Here is a 17335-nt window from a genome sequence, read left to right on the forward strand (position 1 = left end):
TACTTAAAAATTGTACACTTTGAGCCTTCGGAATAATTCAACTTTTTTACAAATTTAAAATTAATACTATCTTTTTCTTTAAACATTAAACCTTGAAATAAAATCTTAAAACCTTAAAACATTTTTTCTCTGTTTATGAAAAAGAAGTTATACATTAAAAACCATCTTTTTTTATTCATATTCAGAATTTATTAAAACATCAAATTTTAAATAAATTTTGTACAAAATATCTATGATATTGTCAACTATAATACTAATAGATATTTTGTAAATTTTTTCTTTGTCTTTACTTTAAAATAAAGAAAATGGCGTCCGGCACGAGAGATCCATAATTGCAGTTCAAAAATGATAAAAATAACAATACAGTCGGAGTCGGGTTAATAACAAAAAACTGTACTAAACTTGAATTAGCACCTGATTGAAAATTTCCTTATTCACAATAGCATTTCAGGATTGAATATCCTGAGTAATATTTTATAAAGAAATAAGAACAAAAAAATACATCTATGTGAAAAAATTAATATGTATATATGTATACATATATATACATATAAGAAAATCTATATTTTTTTTGTAATAAGTAGGTCTCCTACGTTTTATCAGCTGACTGACGTTAAATCGACCGGTATATGTTTAAAGAGGAAGTAACAATCACATTATCGCCTATTATTGCTGATGCAACGATGCGCCGATACGGCGGACAGGATTAGCGACGACTAATTTTGCTGAAAATCGCAAAGCGTTAAGTACATCAGATTAAATCGGAATATACCTCTCATCTTCCCGATCTCGACCTTTTCATTCTTTTTTTTGCAGTCACGCCGATAAAAAAAAGGCTCCGAGTTTTCTTAGGTTCGCTATTACACAGACCGATGCTCTAAAACGCTTAACTCGTTCGCGCTTTCATTTTTTTATGTATTTTTTTTACTTGTTTTAAATCTCTTTAGAATAGACACCGAAGACACCGAGAGAGAGACTCGAAGGAAGTTTCGAAAAAGGAGATAAAGTCCGTTTCGGTTAATTAGATTCGAAAATGTCTGGCTACTATAACGAGTCGAGCTACTACTTTCTACTTGTCGCATTGCGCTCTACACACGCGTGTGTTAATTAATGTAAACGCTGCCGCGTCTTCTTCTTTGTGTTTTCTTCTTCTTTTTTTTTCTTCTTGTTTTTTCTTGTCTTTTTATAACCTACGAGTAGTCGTTCCGTACGGACGGACCGACGGACACCGAGGATTGAGCAAACTGTTATTGCACGGAACGCGTGAAAATTGAAACACTCCCGAAAATTTCTCCTCCCCTTCCTACCGCATACTGCCAGCCAGCCGTGGATTCGCGAGAGAAGAGCTCGCATTGCCTAATTTCGCGCCTTCCGAAAGAACATCAGGAATTTTTCTTCACTTGCAAAGATAATAGGTTTTCCGAATGTCTCTCAGAGAGACCGAATCTCCCGCAATACCTCGATGGAACTTTAAGGGACCCTTAGAGAAATCTTAATATACATATATACTTTTCCTTTTTTGAGCAAAGTGCACTTAGAACTGTCCGGGAAACGAGAAGCCCTGTTACTTATTTGTATATCTGTAAAATTTAATTTGTTAAAACGTTCGATCACGCAATGTAGTCCGTTTTTTCCCCGAGGAAGAGCTTCAGAGGTGACTTTTAAGAAAAAAAGTTAGATTTTGTTAATAAGGTAGAATTAATAAGGAGCCCAACGGAAAACGCAGTGAGTCTGGAAATCGTCGAAAATAGCACGGCAAATGTGACGACCGGCAGAGGCATTTCGCCCTTAAATTAAAATATCGAATAATTCCTCCGCATATTGACGTCTCTTTAGTCTTCAGACGAACGCGTACCTAAATAGACGGGTAGCGCGAGAGAGGACGTTCTCTCGCTGTAAAAACACATAAATTATTCGTATCGTTAAGATCGGGTCGGAATATCGACACCTTCCGATCCAGCCGGGATGCTCCCTGCCAACGGACACGCGCGAAAGTACGCAATGGAGGATTTTCTGACGTGAATTGAATCACTCGCTAGCCGGAGGTCTCTATCGATCAAACATTAACGGCGAGAGACCTTCTTACAGCTTCCTATCTAAATACACTTAGCATATATCCTCGGAACATAGATAAACCATTAAAAACATTGTATATGTTCCTATCTACCTATACACAATATATATAGATATAATGTTTGTATATCGTAACCATATTAATATAATATTAATTACACATATATATATATATATATACGATTAGAGTAAATAATTAAATCCTTATGCGTATATCACATCTGATCGTTCAGTCAGTATAGGAAGACCCTCGCCTAACCGTCGACACATACAAACCCGTTTAACATACGTTCCCTAATGTGTCTCTTTTCGCATCATCTCTCCCGTCTCTCTGAGGATTCTGAAATTTGTCGCCTCACTACACAATCCCTTTACTATTTTTTCCTTTCTCTCCCCCTCATGCTTCATCTACCTCTTTTTCTCGCTCTTCCAACATTTTAAACTAGTGTCCGTAGTAGCTACTATCTAAACAGACATTTAAGTTTTGGTAAAAACCTGAAATCGCCATCAAATATCAATATAATACACTTATTATGTACTTACAATATAAATATAGGAACATTCATTAAATATATTTTCATATATATATAATATTATCGTCATATATATATATTTATAATATTTATATTTTTATATATATATAATATATATATCTTAGAATCTGTGTATATATACAAATACATATGTGCGTATATACATATTTGTATATATTTGTATATATATTACTTGGTGTTGTAGCTATAAACTTTAAACGTGATTTAAAATGCCCAATATACTCCATAACGCCTGAACCGTAGTTAGTCTACCATTTCTGAGGATGTTCGACGATTAAAGCCAAACCTATCTCGGTACGCGAACTGAGGAAAACACACGGATCAACAGATATTGATCCCTCTTCGAGGGATTTTCCGAGGATACAGGCCCCATTTTTTTTATAAGGACACGTAGCGTCGCGTCGGGTCGAACGTCGCGACGCTCAGCGCGCACTTTCTCGACATGTATATAGGCCATAAGAGAGACGGATTATAACGGATCGCGGTGCCTGCGTGTAAATATATATATATATATATATTTGTAAATATAATGTTATTCGTTAGTTAAATTATACAAAATATCGTTCGATATATTGGGCGCCCGATCGTCCGACCCCGCGACGATCGAAGAATCCGATGGTCCAGAGCCCGTTTTCTTTCTCTCGAGTTTGTAATAAATCTCCGAAAATTTCATTATTCTCGAGATAAATTTTCTAATGGATTTTCTTCTGAAAATCATGCCGCGAACAAAAATAGATAATTATAAATATAATTTCAATATGTTCAAGTGACGATGTTGTAGAGCTAAGAGCGATTTCTGTGTTTATGATTATTAGTGTTCGAGATGCAATTTGCCATATTGAACATCAAAAATTAAATTTATCTCTGAGACTTAATCCTTGCATTAAATCTTTTTGCCTTTGTAAGGAACGGAATCATATCGACAAGTTATAGCTGCAGAATATAGTCCTCGAATAATAGTATTAATCGAATAATAATGTTGTGACAAAACCACAAGAATTTATATCATTTTACATATACATATTTCTTGAAAAAAATACATTAAACCTATAAAATTAAACAAATTGCAGAAGCAATACGAATTCGAGTCGAGTTGAGATTTTAAACTTTCTTATGTCATAATAAAAGTAATGCACCTTATTCTATCATTATCTTGCAAATGTGCAAAATATATATAATACGAGATGTAATCCTAGAAATACCAACCGTAACTACTACAAATCTTATATTTACAAATTTTTTATTAAAAATTGGAAATCATTATCGCTACAAAAATATATGATACAAATATATATATTTTAATTTATGTTTGTAAATCATATAATATTTTTATACAAACATATTTGAAGGAAAACAAGTGTATAGAATCTGGAAATTTTCATTAAAGATAAATCGAGTTCTAATTAAAATAAGAAAGTCTATCATTAAAAAATTTAATTGTTTTATAGAATATTTCTAAATGTATAATGCTCTCTTTTTTTGCCGGTAATAGATATAGTCTGAGAAATTGGATTGGCGTTCCTAGGATCATTCCGGAACTTGAAGCATGCACCCCGTAGGTAGTTGTACGCCCTGATATCACGGTGCTGTCTTTCTAATACCGCCAGTCTGAAAATACGAGCCGTAGATGCGAGTCAAAAACTATCCGCGATCGTCTCGTACGTGCACGGGGCGCGGCGCGGCGCGGCGATAAATATATTATCCCGCCGCATTCGGTAGGTAGCTGCTACATTTTACCGGAGTTCGATTGAAAGACGACTGGCTATCACGCGAGCTAACGTGCGACGCGGAGAGTCGCACACACGCCGTGCGATTAATTGATTCCCGGGATTCGATGTAAGTTCCAGAGCTTGCGAGAGCCTATAAACGAGCTCGCGAGATTTCATATTCGCGCGCGCACATACACTTGTATTGTACGTGTATCCGACTATGTCGATTTGTCCGATTTCCGGCGTGTTCTCTATCGATTCCAACTCCGATAGTTCAAAACCAGCTACGACGCTCTGTTACATGGGAATGACGTTTACCAACGGTTGTAACTAATAAAGATAGCGGAGCAGAGCAAGGTAATTTCTAATCGAAAGCTGTTAATATTGTGTTAATCAGAGTTTGTTCTTGATATTATTTAAATTTGTGATTAAAATAATAAATTGTTACGTACATTTTATTTGAAGAAACTCAGATTTTTGTCAACGCTCATTAATTTCTTTTGCATTATTAACAGTGTAACGCGTCATCATACAGAGGTAGTAGAAACGATCAATTTAATACTATTGCTTTGACATTATTGGAGTACGAGATACGGCACGTCAAGTCGTTTTGAAGCGATTCGTAGCTGAAAATAAACCGCTGCATGAAATAAAGAATTTTTAACGGCGAAGATAAAACGTTAAAAGTTTCGATTTCGTGACGGAGTTAATATTAGTCAGATATTGTAGGAAGTATAATATTATTCGCGTTCGTATCGCTCGTGTATCATATACACACAGTAGACTTGAAAGATTTTATCACACGTTATTTTATGGCTAAATCTCCAGCTCCAACTAATCGCGGGAAAATATGACTAGTGGTAGTTCTGTTACACGTACTAAACGTCTGGTGCACACATTACTAAAATATCACATGATTTAATTGTTACTTTAAGGTACTCTCGTATTCTTGGCGATCACGTCCTTAAAAGAGTGTGCGCGTTCCGCGAGTTTCCCCGACGTTCATCGAGAACGACGGGGAAAGAATCGCGACAGTTTTGTATCGACTATTCGAGATGGTGGGGACCTCTTTGCCAGTTTAATTCAACAAAGCGCGCGGCGGCGGTGGCCGACTCGAAGTCGTACTACTGTCTACAAAATACAATTAATACGGTAACTAAGAGTAACAGCGCATTCCGCAGTAACGTCCCGCTGTAAACGAGATTAGATTGTCCGCGTAGTCACTATTTAGCGTTATTACGCTCGAAAGCAAACACTATGTTCGCGGCGGTGCTTTTCCGGTGGTTTAATTCGGGGCATACTTTCATTCGTTCCCAGCTTCCAGAGCGCGAAGGGGACAACCGAATTCGGGGGAAAGCGCCAAACGGCCCTCGAAATTACTTTTGCCGCTATGTGCGCTCGCGCTGCTGCTACTGTTGCGGCGTCGCGTTTTCCTCGCCACTTACTTGTCGTACTACCTTGGTATAGAATAATCGTTTGGCACTGTGTCCTATTGAATCGCGATTCAAGTCACGACTATAAGCAGGCGACACAACGCGGCGAGAGATCGTGCGAACCTTTGCGACGAGATCACACAAACTCCGCGTGCTCTGAAGTCGCGAGGGCGGAATCGAAAATTCCCGAGATCGCGTTAGCTATAAATCGAAGGTTGCTGAAAGATTGCGAAATCTGTGACTGGAAAAGTCGGAGAACTCGGAGATTTGAGTTATTGACCAAACATTAAACTTGATTCCAAAAACTTATTAGAAATGAGTAAAAATTAAGAAATATTGCCAACAATTCTCAACGATACTTTCATCAATTTTCGTAGGAAAAATTCTGATATTATCAAAAATTACACAAAATGACTATGAAGATAATGTTATTATCTATTAAAGCTATTAAAGTAATTCCCATCAACGTCTGATCATAATTATGATCTCAGTATTCTTAATTTAATTGAATTAATATTACATTTAATGCAATACTTCGTTGTTTCGATAATAAAAAAGAAAAAGAGCTCCCGATGTTTTCCAAGTTCAAAAATCTCGTCTCTGATGTACGGCGAAGCAATTTGCAATTGGTTTCCCCCTCGGTTATCACGGCGACGCTGGAAGTGGAAATGGAACGGCAGTGGGTGGACGTTGGGCAGTTAGACTAACGATCGGGGCGTCAGGCGTCATGGAACTGTTTTCTTTAATCTTCTAGTCCGCGCTCCTCGAGCTCGAACGCGCGAGGATCACGTATATACGTCCAGCTTATTGGGGCGGACGAGTATATGTATATATGTATAATATATATATATATATGGCGAAACGGCGAGAAGTGGGAAATTAAAAGGGTGCAAACGCGAGCGAAACGCTTCCCGCGTCTCGCCGCGAATTTTCTCGTTGACATTCGTTGGACACGTTCCTCTTAATAAAATCTCGACACGATGGCCGCACCACCCAACCACGGACGACACAATATCGACGCGTATCGTCTAATTGTTAAGTTACATTCTTATCGAGACGGTATAATAATATGGTAATATTAATAATATTATGGACTAAATTGGCCTATCGCAGCACCGGGCCGGTCTTGGAGGGAAATTGAATTTTCGCCCGACGGAATAGATTCTCCTCTCTTTCTCTCTCTTTCTCTCACTCTCTTGCTCACTTTCTCTGGCTTTCTTCTTTCTTTCTTTTTCTCTCCTCCCTCGTTTCTAAACACTTTCCTTTTTGGCACGGTATTAGCTGGCAATCTCTTTACTCTCTCTCTCTTTCTGTCTTCTTCTTGTGTTTTCGTTTTACGTTTCTTGGGTAGAGGTACCGGCCGGCCGGCATCTGACGATCAACCCTATATTCGTTAGATAGCACCTTCGTTATTCAACTTCGTTTCGCGTACTTTCGAGAGCGCGCGAAAGTACACAGGAGCAGCAAGTACACTATACATCACTTAAGGGCTAGGTAAGTGTTTCTGACCAAGTGGAGGGATCCGGTCTCGTAAATGATCCTTCGGGCTCGCACGAGCTCTGTCCTAAGAATACGCCTTCCCTCTAAGAAACGTCCTCTCCCTCTACTTCTCTCGCGACGAGAACGCACGATCGGACTTGGTTTGTGAAGTGGTCGGAAGTTAAAGCTACTTACGAGACCGATCCCAGGAGAATGAGCCGGCCACTCTCGTTTTGCGGTCCATTGCATAGCTGGACAGCATCTCGTTGTATATGCATGTGTGTGTATATATATATGTATACATATATACATATATATATATATATATATATATATATATATATATATATATATATCGCGCACGTACACACGTATATAAATACCTAAGAGAGCGACTAAATGGAGAGGACTTTTGGAAGGACCGAATATAGACCGTGCAACAAGACGCTACTTCGCGGCTCCCGACGACGAACCTAAATCGCGAACCTGGTGTCTCTGACGTAGACGGGAGAAATAAAAGATTATATATTATTGCTATCCGCATCATCAAGGAAAGGATTATTCGTTCGTTCATTCGGGAATTCAAAGGCACCGGCAACGCTTTCCGGGAGGTTCGCCCTCCCGATCGGTGCCAACGTCGAACACGTCGTTTTTACGCGGACAATAATCGCATAAGCAGGCGAGAATTCTCTATGGACTTGACTCTCAAAAACTAAGATTCTCAAAGCAAGATGCGCCGTAGCAAATTTTTATTTAAGTTTGTCTTAAAGATTCTTCTATTCAAAACCTTTATTTAAAGATTACGATCCACTTAACGCTACAAACGTTCCGAAGCATTTTGTTGATCAATTGGAACTAAGAATTTTACGAATTGATCAATCAAAAAATGTTTCGAAGCGTTTGTAACATCAAGCGAATCTTAGCCTTAAAATCCTCTACTAAGAAGAAGAATAAAATGTGGCATGCAGAAATATATTTATTTCTAACCGAAGCTTCGCTGACATGTAGGAATGACGCGGTTTCTCGAGGAAGTAACATATACACGGAGAGAATTTTCTCTTAAAAATATCACCCTGAAAATCGAGGTAATTGTGAGACAACATAAACTTTGAAGAATTTTACTATACTTTTAATAAAATTTTCTAAAATTTTAATAAAATCTGGCAAAGTTTTAGTAAATTTTGTTAGAAGTGTAATAAATTTTATTAAAATTTAGTCAAATTTTATTAAAATTTTAGTAAATTTTGTTAAAAATATAGTAAAATTTTTTTAGCTTTACGTTGTCTCACAATTACCACAATTTTCAGAGTAATTTTTAAGAAAAAATTCTCTCCGTATACTTTCGTCCATAGAGAATTAATAAATATCAAAAGGCATGCTGCATATGCTACGCGAATTTTTTATTTTGTATTGCACGTCGATACTTTCGATCCCTTTCGCCACGATAAGTTTGTCTACGTTTCATTTCTTTATGTTAATTCGCGAGCAAAAGTAGATTAATGGAGTGAATCTCTGGCTTTTAAAAAGTTTATCACGAAAAGTTGGCGTGCTCATCTCTCTTTGGCAGCGTAATTAAAGATATCCGGTGTTGCGAGCTTCCGATAACTTACGGTTTCTATATAAATGCGAACGTGCCAATTGTGGAAGAGACGTTTTTCGTGGCGAAAGGGTTCCTTTCAGTTGAGAAAAATTCCGAGGGTATCAATTCACTTTTCGAAGAACTTGGAAAGATTAATTTTAAAGCGTCGGGAAAGCATTTAATTTGAGGAATTTACGTAATTTCTCATTCAATTTAAAACTTAATTTTCTGAAGTTTAAGATTTACTTGCCTGAGCGTCCTTAAAAAAGTGAACCCAGCCTTGTGAATTGAACCTCTCGATTTCGCGGAAATCACGAACCGATTTCTATCCGCGTAAAAAAAAAAAAAAAAGAGAGAAAAGAATATCTTTGCCGACGTGTTCGCGTCTGCACGGAGCTCGCGTAGAGGAAAATTATCCGTAATCGCACGCGGCATCGCGTTATCGCGAATTATATTACACGTCGAGTACACACCGAGTACATATCGAGGTTAGTTATTACATTACAAATATATCACTTTGTGTCGATGGAGCACGAAGACGAAGAAGACAACAAAAGGAAACCTTTGACCGTCAGCTTTCGCCCGCCGCGTCGTTGCGTTCTTTGGTTTTTCTCTTTTTTTTTTGTCGTTCTTTCTCCCCCTTTTGGTTTCATATCCTTTATCACAAGTTAGTCTCACTATCGTAGCGCAGAAACCATCGTCAGAGACGTACTGGTAGTAGTAATGGGGATCGCGCGCGGTCGCGATTTACTACGTTTCTCCCTAGTATCTTCGTAATTGACGCGTCTTGTTGGGCCGGCGACGATGAATAGATTCGGCGGTCCGTCGTTTCTCTTCCCTTCTCTCTTTTTGCGACTCCTTCTTCCCTTTTCTTAGGTAAGAGTCGTAGGAGCGGTTTCATCTGCGGCTCGCACTCTTCGCGAGAAGACGAACGGGCCTTCCAAAGGGTGGCGGCGGTGCGCCGTTGCGCGAGGCTCGAGGTCTCTGATCGAGTGTACCAAGAGATTCGGACTTTAACGAAGTCAGTTGAACAGCGCCAAGGATTATTGCCGTTACCGCCTCGCGGCACTCTTCCACTTCCGAGAGCGAATTTTTGTCTTTCGTCGTGGGAAGAAGAGGGAGAAAATAATTCGTAACTGCCAGATACTCGTTCTTCGCGGCTATTGCTCCCACGTGCGACAGCTGGCTTGTATGTTGGCTGAATATAGCTGGGTGCGTTTGGGAGGGAATTAACGTCCGTATTAATTTCGCCCATTCTCCTTATTGACGTGTACGTATAACGTTAGACGTTATAGTCGGTGAGATCAGTCCTCGAGTCTCCCCGCAACGGCCGCGGAAGGACGCGCCGGAGAGGAGGCGCGTCGTCGTCGCGTCGCTGCTCCTCGTCCCCTCCGCGAAGGAGGAGGAAGAGAAAGAGCAGGCGGGTGAGCCGAGTCACGGTCGCGTTAGCGCTGGTGGATGTGCGTGGTGAGGTGCTTGGAAAGATAGTCAGCCCGGGCGAAGCACTTGCCGCACATCTCGCAGTGATACGGCCGCTCGCCGGTGTGGATGCGCAGGTGCCTGGTCAGGTCGCTCTTGCCGCCGAAGGCGCGACCGCAGAACAAACAGACGAACGGCCGCTCGCCGGTGTGCTTGCGCACGTGAAGCTTGAGGTTCTCCTTGGACCTGACGCACTTGCCGCAGAACGGGCAGGCGAAGCGCCGCTCGCGGCGATCGGCCTCGCGAGTGACGGTTCGCGCGAGGCTGAGTATCGACGCCTCGCTCGGCTCGTGCCGGTCGTCATCGACGACATTGTCGTCCACGTCGCCGGCTTCGCTGCTGGTGCCGCCGCCACCGCTGCCACCACCTCCGCCGCCGCCGCCGCCGGCGATGGTCCCGGCGACGGTGGCCTCCGTCATCTGCACCTCCACCGAGTCGCCCGGGTTCTCCTGGACGCTCGCGGTCTCCGAGACGCTCTCGTCGCCGCGCGCGCCCTCGGAGAAGACCCCGCGCATCTCCTCGGCGTCGCCCGGATTCGTGGTGGTGTCGCTGCCGGTCTCTACCTGGGACGGCTCGCCGGTACTCGAGACCTGGTCGCTGCGCTCGGCCGGCGCCGAGACGACGACGACGCTGCTCTGCGGCTCGGGCGCCCGCTGCAGCCGCTCGAGCGCGTGGTTCAGCCGATGCTTCTTAAAGGACTTTAGATACCTGAACTGCATGCCGCACACGTCGCAGGTGAAGAGCTTGTCCGCCGGTAGCCGCGCGCGATGATTCTGCTCGCGGTGCTTCACGTAGGCGGACCGGTAACGATAGCGCTGCCCGCACTGCTCGCAGGTGAACGGCTTATCGTCGCTGGTCTGCCCGGCGTGCTGCAGCAACGCGTGCCGCTCCAGCAGCCACGGCGACGGGAACGTCGCCAGGCAGACGCCGCAGCGACGCGCCAACCCGGCCAGCCCGGTGAAGCCGCCGTGGCCGAGGATGCCGCCGCCGCCGGCGCCTCCGCTCGTCCGCTCTACCAGCGCACCCCATCCGCCCGCGTCCAGTCCAAGGGCAAGCGAGACCTGCAACAGGAAGGATCACCTCGATTAAGGATCCCTCTTGACTCTGCGATATCAGCTAAAAATTATCAGCTGCGGGCTTCTTGGGTTTATCCTTTCCAACTGTTCGAATCGACGACAGAAAATTTGCATCATAGATATTCGAATTTTGGCTCTGAAACCACACAGTAGAAAACATTTTGTATAATTTATGTTATAAACGGTCCTTGTTCAAAATTTCAACGTATCCAAATGTTAATTTAATCTAATGGGATCGTGTCATTTAAATATTTTGTGTTAAATTGATATTCAATATTTTTTGTCACAATAATAAATAAACTTACAAATAAATAAACAATTAACAATAGATTAATGTAAATTTGGAACAAGTAAGTGGATGGTTGTGCGATTATTCATTAGTTACTATTAAAAGTTATTATTAAAGTTTTATTACTATATGTAAAAAATATGATTTAATTTGTAATGATTTTTTATAATTAAATTCGCAAATACAAAAAAAATTATGTGTTTTCATTTAAGAATCAAGAGTAAAGAGAAAATTAAATAACTTAAACTAACAAGAGAATTATGTTCAAATTTTACGCAGAGAGATATTTTCAATAAAAAGATCTGTAAAATTTTTTAATTAAAATTGTTGACAATATATACTTTGAAATGTGACATGTACATCTTTAATTGCAATTGCAATTATGCATAATCCGAATAATTCGCGCAAGTTCTCGATATCATCCACGATTAATTCTGAATAATCCAAACAAAAGTTTCGAGTATTTCGGACGCCTCGGAAGATACTGACGATTCGTACGAAATTTGAATAAATTTACTGAAAAAAATCCTTCAGCTCGATTCGAGCTTTTTCTTTTATATTTGTCTCGCACGAACGTGAACTCGAATGACACGCCGCGGCGGATGTCTCGGCGCGGGAATTGTTTCACGCTCGAATAGAAGATTATGAACTATGCACTTACCCTTTGTATCGCGCGGACGCGGCTTATGATAGCGATAAACAATCCCTACGGCATAATATCGCTCTGGGTTTCACGCGAGATTGGATACACGGCAGGGATTGCGGTACGCAACTGCAGAGAGAACAGGCAAGGAACACACACATCGTACGCACGTGACGTATTGTTAACACAAACAGTTTGCAGCTTTTATTTCACAAATTGTTAATTTACAACTATGATATGCATTCGTTCGTCTAAGAACCGAAAACAAACCAGTTTTTTTTTTTATTCAATTTACTTTTTTCTCTTTTACGCCAAGCCAAATCGGTTGTGGCTATCCGCTGTGATCGGAACGTTTTTCAGAACGCGTTGTCAATGCTTCGGTGGAGCTTTACGGACGAGAGTGGGCTCTTTTTTTTCCGTGTGTAGGTTTTCCTTCGCGGATTTCTATAAATGTACCGGGGTGTCGAATTTTGCCGATTTTTTTTCCAACATGTCCTGCCATTACATACAGCTGAAATGCATACGTGTACACAAGCGTTCGCCCATGTAATTTACATTTAAACGCCGCTAAAACGAAACTCTGCTCAAGTTCTCACAAACCAATCTCAGGGAGACGCCCTCGCAACATCGTGGCTGCTACGATTTCGCGGCTTTGATTAATAATTTCGTAGGACTCGATTGCAACCAGACCTCTCAACGACCCATCTGCCGAGACTTGCGGCATAGAACGAAACGTATCGGATGGACGGAAATGCTCTCTCGCATTATTCGCTCAGTCGCCTCCTCGGCCGTGTCCATCTTACACGTCTCTAATAAACACTCGATTACGATGAGCTCGGGGGCACAGTGCGATTTTTGACAGTACATTTCCGTGTCCTCTTTTCCCCTTACGAGTCGTTCGCGATGGAGAGAGACGAGTTTATACCGTACAATTTTTAACCCACGAATGCATAATCCTCCTGACTCGAAATAAATGGTTTTGCAAAATTAATTTTCCACTATGCGAGAGAAAAAGAAGTTTTCCATGACAATTAACTTTCCATTCTCACAACTAGTGAGGAGATAATTCTATCTGTTGCTAAAAATGTGTATACGAAAAGAATTCAATAATTTAAAGTAAATCTACAAATAATGCATTTAGCGCAATTTACTTCAATTTTGCCCTGAAACCTATGTTGTGTTTATGCTTAATAATTTAGCGAACGACACGACGACGAGAGCCAAGAGTATACTATTAAAAAAATCATGAGATGTAGACTCGATCGTCGCTTGTTCGTTACTTAATCACGTACGAAATTGACGTCACGTCGCTCTACCATCGCCGAATCGGCTCGTATAGAAATAAAGGATGTAAAAAAAAAAAAAAAAAAAAATGAGACGCATTGGTCGGTTGGTCGGTAGTTTTTTTTATTCCATCGCAGAGCGAAGATCGCGCTTCGATAACTCACATACGTGTCCTATCGCCGCCCATAATATCTAAGATCAGCAAGGTCGCACTCGGGAGTTCCGAGTATCACGCGATATCGTACACGTACAAGGTGTTCGAAAAGCAGGGAAGAGCAAACAGTACAAGCGGATTAAAAATATATCGACGCACTCGACAGTCGTGAAACGACGTGCGAGCGCCTTCGGCGAGAGTATCTTGTCGGTGAGAAATGAAATGTATCGTTAAACCGTGCGTAACAAAACTAATTTAACATTTTTATTAATGATGATGGAGCACAAAAATTATTTAGCTCGCAACTCTAAAGTATTATTTGCCTCAAATAATTTCTTCATGTTTGACTTAAAAAAATTTCAGAAGACACGATTTTATCGCGTAAACGATAAGAATGATTAATTTAATTAGTTCGGAATAAAGTTGCAGTAATAAATCGCATGATTTTGCTGCAGCGGACAATGCGTTATACATACATTTTATTGATATGCAAGTGTTTTACTTCGATGCACTGTTTCCTCCCTTTTCTTCCATTTTGAGCTTCAAGTTGATAATTTCATAAATCTCAGTTCATTTTGTATTCGTGTAAGGACTCAAGATCTCTAGAGTGCGATCGATAAAATCTCCTCTCAGGAAAATCTCGAAACAATTGATTGAGGTATTAAATTTGATTGCGTCGCCTTTGTGACAGAAAATTGAAGAAATACTTTTTTTCGGATTTCTCAATTCAAAGTACATCTCTCTTGACTGCAATTAAAAAAAAAAGAAAAAAAAAAGAAAAAATACCAAGGATACTGTCGCGCATAAGCGTGTCCGAGAGCTTTTACGGGTTTCTAAAAACTTTATTTTACTTCGAGCTATGACAAGCGCGAGTTATATTGCTCTTAATTTTCCGCGACAACTCGGGTGCATCGGAATATCGAGTGCACATTGTCGAATGCATCGCGGAGAGATCGTAACGGCACCATTGGCGTTTGCGTTCCGTTTACAGCTCTCCCGTATCCGTTCTCGCAAAGTCCGATAATCGAATTACTAACGCCGCGAGATAGTTTCGAGGGTCTCGTCGCAAACAAACATTTTCGTCGTCGGGGCGCACAAAATTCCGTCTCTCGCTCGCACAGAGAAGAACAACGTTTTCGCTTCGATTTTTTTTTTAATTTATTTTCGCTGACAAACTATGTGTACACACTACACATTTCCCTCTGTCTTTTGACTCTTCCTCACTCTTTCTCTCTGTCTCTTTCACACATGCACACACGCATACACACACACACACACACACTCTCTCTCTCTCTTCCCTTCTTTCTTTCCATTTTCTTTCTTTTGTGTCGCTCTCTTTCTCTCTAATATTCGATAATCAAGCGAATGGGCGTGGGTGCTTGGTGTCGAGATGTGCTAAAGTGGAATGGCATGGGCATTCGATTCCTTAAAGGTCCGGTTACATGTGTTGTTACGCTTTAACAGCACGTTATTAAATCCTGGAAAAGCAAAATCTAAGACTCTGGTTGGCACAAAACGAAACGAGTAGTGGTAGTGCCGCGGCGGCGCACCGGGCGGCCGCGTCGCGACGGACGTACGCCGAACGGTGGACACCGCGACGAGAGAGTCGTTACAAGTATGAAAAATATTCCGGTAACCATTAACACCGTTTAAAAAAGTTATTGCATCTGGGTAACCTATGTTGTATAGGTACACGTTTCTCTTTTATCGTATATTGTACAAATATTGTTGTAAGTCGGTAGTACAAACGTTACTGTAGAAAACATAACAATTCGTAGGTTTCGTATGTCTTTTCGTATCGTTACGGAAAGCTTAAGTGTTATACGATCTGTTAGTACTATATGCGAGATTTTCGATCTACAGGGTGACTCCGAAAATATTGAACACTGCGTTGTCTCTGCGCGCGCGCGTCTTTCTTTCTGTGTGTGTGTGTGTGTGTGTGTGTATTTATATGCGATCTCTCTTTCTCTCTTTTCCGATCTATCCATCGTAACCGTTGTAATTACGGGGAATCAAAATCCGAGAAATCGCATGAAATTCAATCCCGTTGTAACCGAGCCTCGGCAGACGAGGGGGAAGAAAGGGGGAGAGGGGGAGCGTTACTTTCGTCGGCACTTCGGGTTACGATTAATTAATTGTAGTACTGGAGAAGGAGAGAAAAAAAATAGCGTTCGCCTCGTTCATCGAGTGATACGCGTGCGGGGGGAAAAAAAAGGACGTACAAACCTGCGGACATTTTTTTTTTCACGCGGTCCCCTTCGTTATTAACCTTCGTTCGCGCTTTCTTTCGCAAACTGTCAACGCGCGCGAAAGAAAGTGACGTGGAAATGCATTCGTGGATCCCGGGCTATGTGCTTACTAAGTTATCGCGCCGTCGCGTCGCTGGAAACAACGACGGAAGCGGATGTGTCCTGTGAGCGAGGCGAAATATGCAGCGCGGTGCACAATGCGACCGACGTCCGACATGCTGATAATTCCCGGTACTCTTAGCCTTCGTTACATCTTTCAGTGCTTTCTGGTATGTAGTTGAGAGACGACGGTATGTCGTTCCGAAGTTCTCTCTCTCTCTGTCTCTCTCTTTCTGCACGAAAATGTCGCTCGCCTCCGAATATCTCGAAAAGCAAAAAGGCATCTCGGAGAGATATTTTCATTTACATTTATAAACATACGTATTTCCCACGGGTTTGCACGACGCTAAATTTAGTCTTCGAAAAATGTATAGCGTCACATTTAGCGTTTCGCATTGCGACATCTTGCTCGCCTTTCCGATACACACGATCGAGGCCTTCGTCTCGAGACAGCAAATTGTTTCGCGCGAAAACGCTTATGGAAAGATACCACGCGTGCAGGTGAGATACCCTACCCACCTCCCCCCCTCCCCCCTTCGTCATCCCTTTGCATCCACGCGCAAGTACGCACGTATACACGATGCGCGCGGGTAAATCGGTATTCATCAAACGCGGTTATCGAGCGTCGGCGAGAACGACGGCGGGAGCTGCACGCCCCGTAAGATATGACGTGTCGGGCGTACAACTTTTTTCTACACTTTTTTTTTACATGTACGCGGTGTACTTTGAAAAGCTCGACCAGAGGGAGAAAGAGCGGCTTGACAAGGCTGAGCGTCGAGAGATCGGGGAGGTAGGGGGTCGAGGCGAGCGGGAGGGAAAAACGCGGGGGGGGGTGGCGACGGAGCGAGACCGGAGAGCAAGAGAGAAAGAGAGAGGCCGTGATCCTGCCGCGTCGACCTTATTGGCGGAATTCCCGCGGAAGAGATCCCATTAATAACGGAGCGACAAGCAGGCACGTACCCGCGGCCCGTCGCGGGGAGAAACGCGGGGTGGGATGCACGTGCTTCACGAGTATACACTGCTGCATCTCGCTGACGCGCGTTGCATACACACACGTCTCTCTCTCTCTCTCTCTCTCTCTTTCTCTTTCCCGTAGATGTGGAATACACGTGCGCGCGAATGTGAACCCGACGGCGGCAACGACGACGACGACGACGACGACGACGAAGCGAGCGAGGCTGCCTGTCCTTTCACGTTACGAAAGAAAAATTGCAAGTTTCGCAAAAAATACAATC

General features: G+C 42.1%; 1 protein-coding gene across 1 annotated transcript in view; it reads right to left on the reverse strand.

Annotated features, from left to right (window-relative positions):
* Positions 1–9441: 9441 nt before the first annotated feature.
* LOC105829103 (longitudinals lacking protein, isoforms H/M/V) overlaps positions 9442–17335 on the reverse strand; it is a 55641-nt gene continuing 47747 nt past the window's right edge. The window contains exon 4 of the mRNA XM_036287805.1: positions 9442–11367. Within this exon, the coding sequence (XP_036143698.1) occupies positions 10273–11367 (1095 nt within the window). The 3' untranslated portion in view covers positions 9442–10272. The remainder of the gene's footprint in view (positions 11368–17335) is intronic.

The sequence above is a fragment of the Monomorium pharaonis genome, chromosome 5 (assembly GCF_013373865.1).
Source record: "Monomorium pharaonis isolate MP-MQ-018 chromosome 5, ASM1337386v2, whole genome shotgun sequence".
Classification (NCBI taxonomy): Eukaryota; Metazoa; Arthropoda; class Insecta; order Hymenoptera; family Formicidae; genus Monomorium; species Monomorium pharaonis.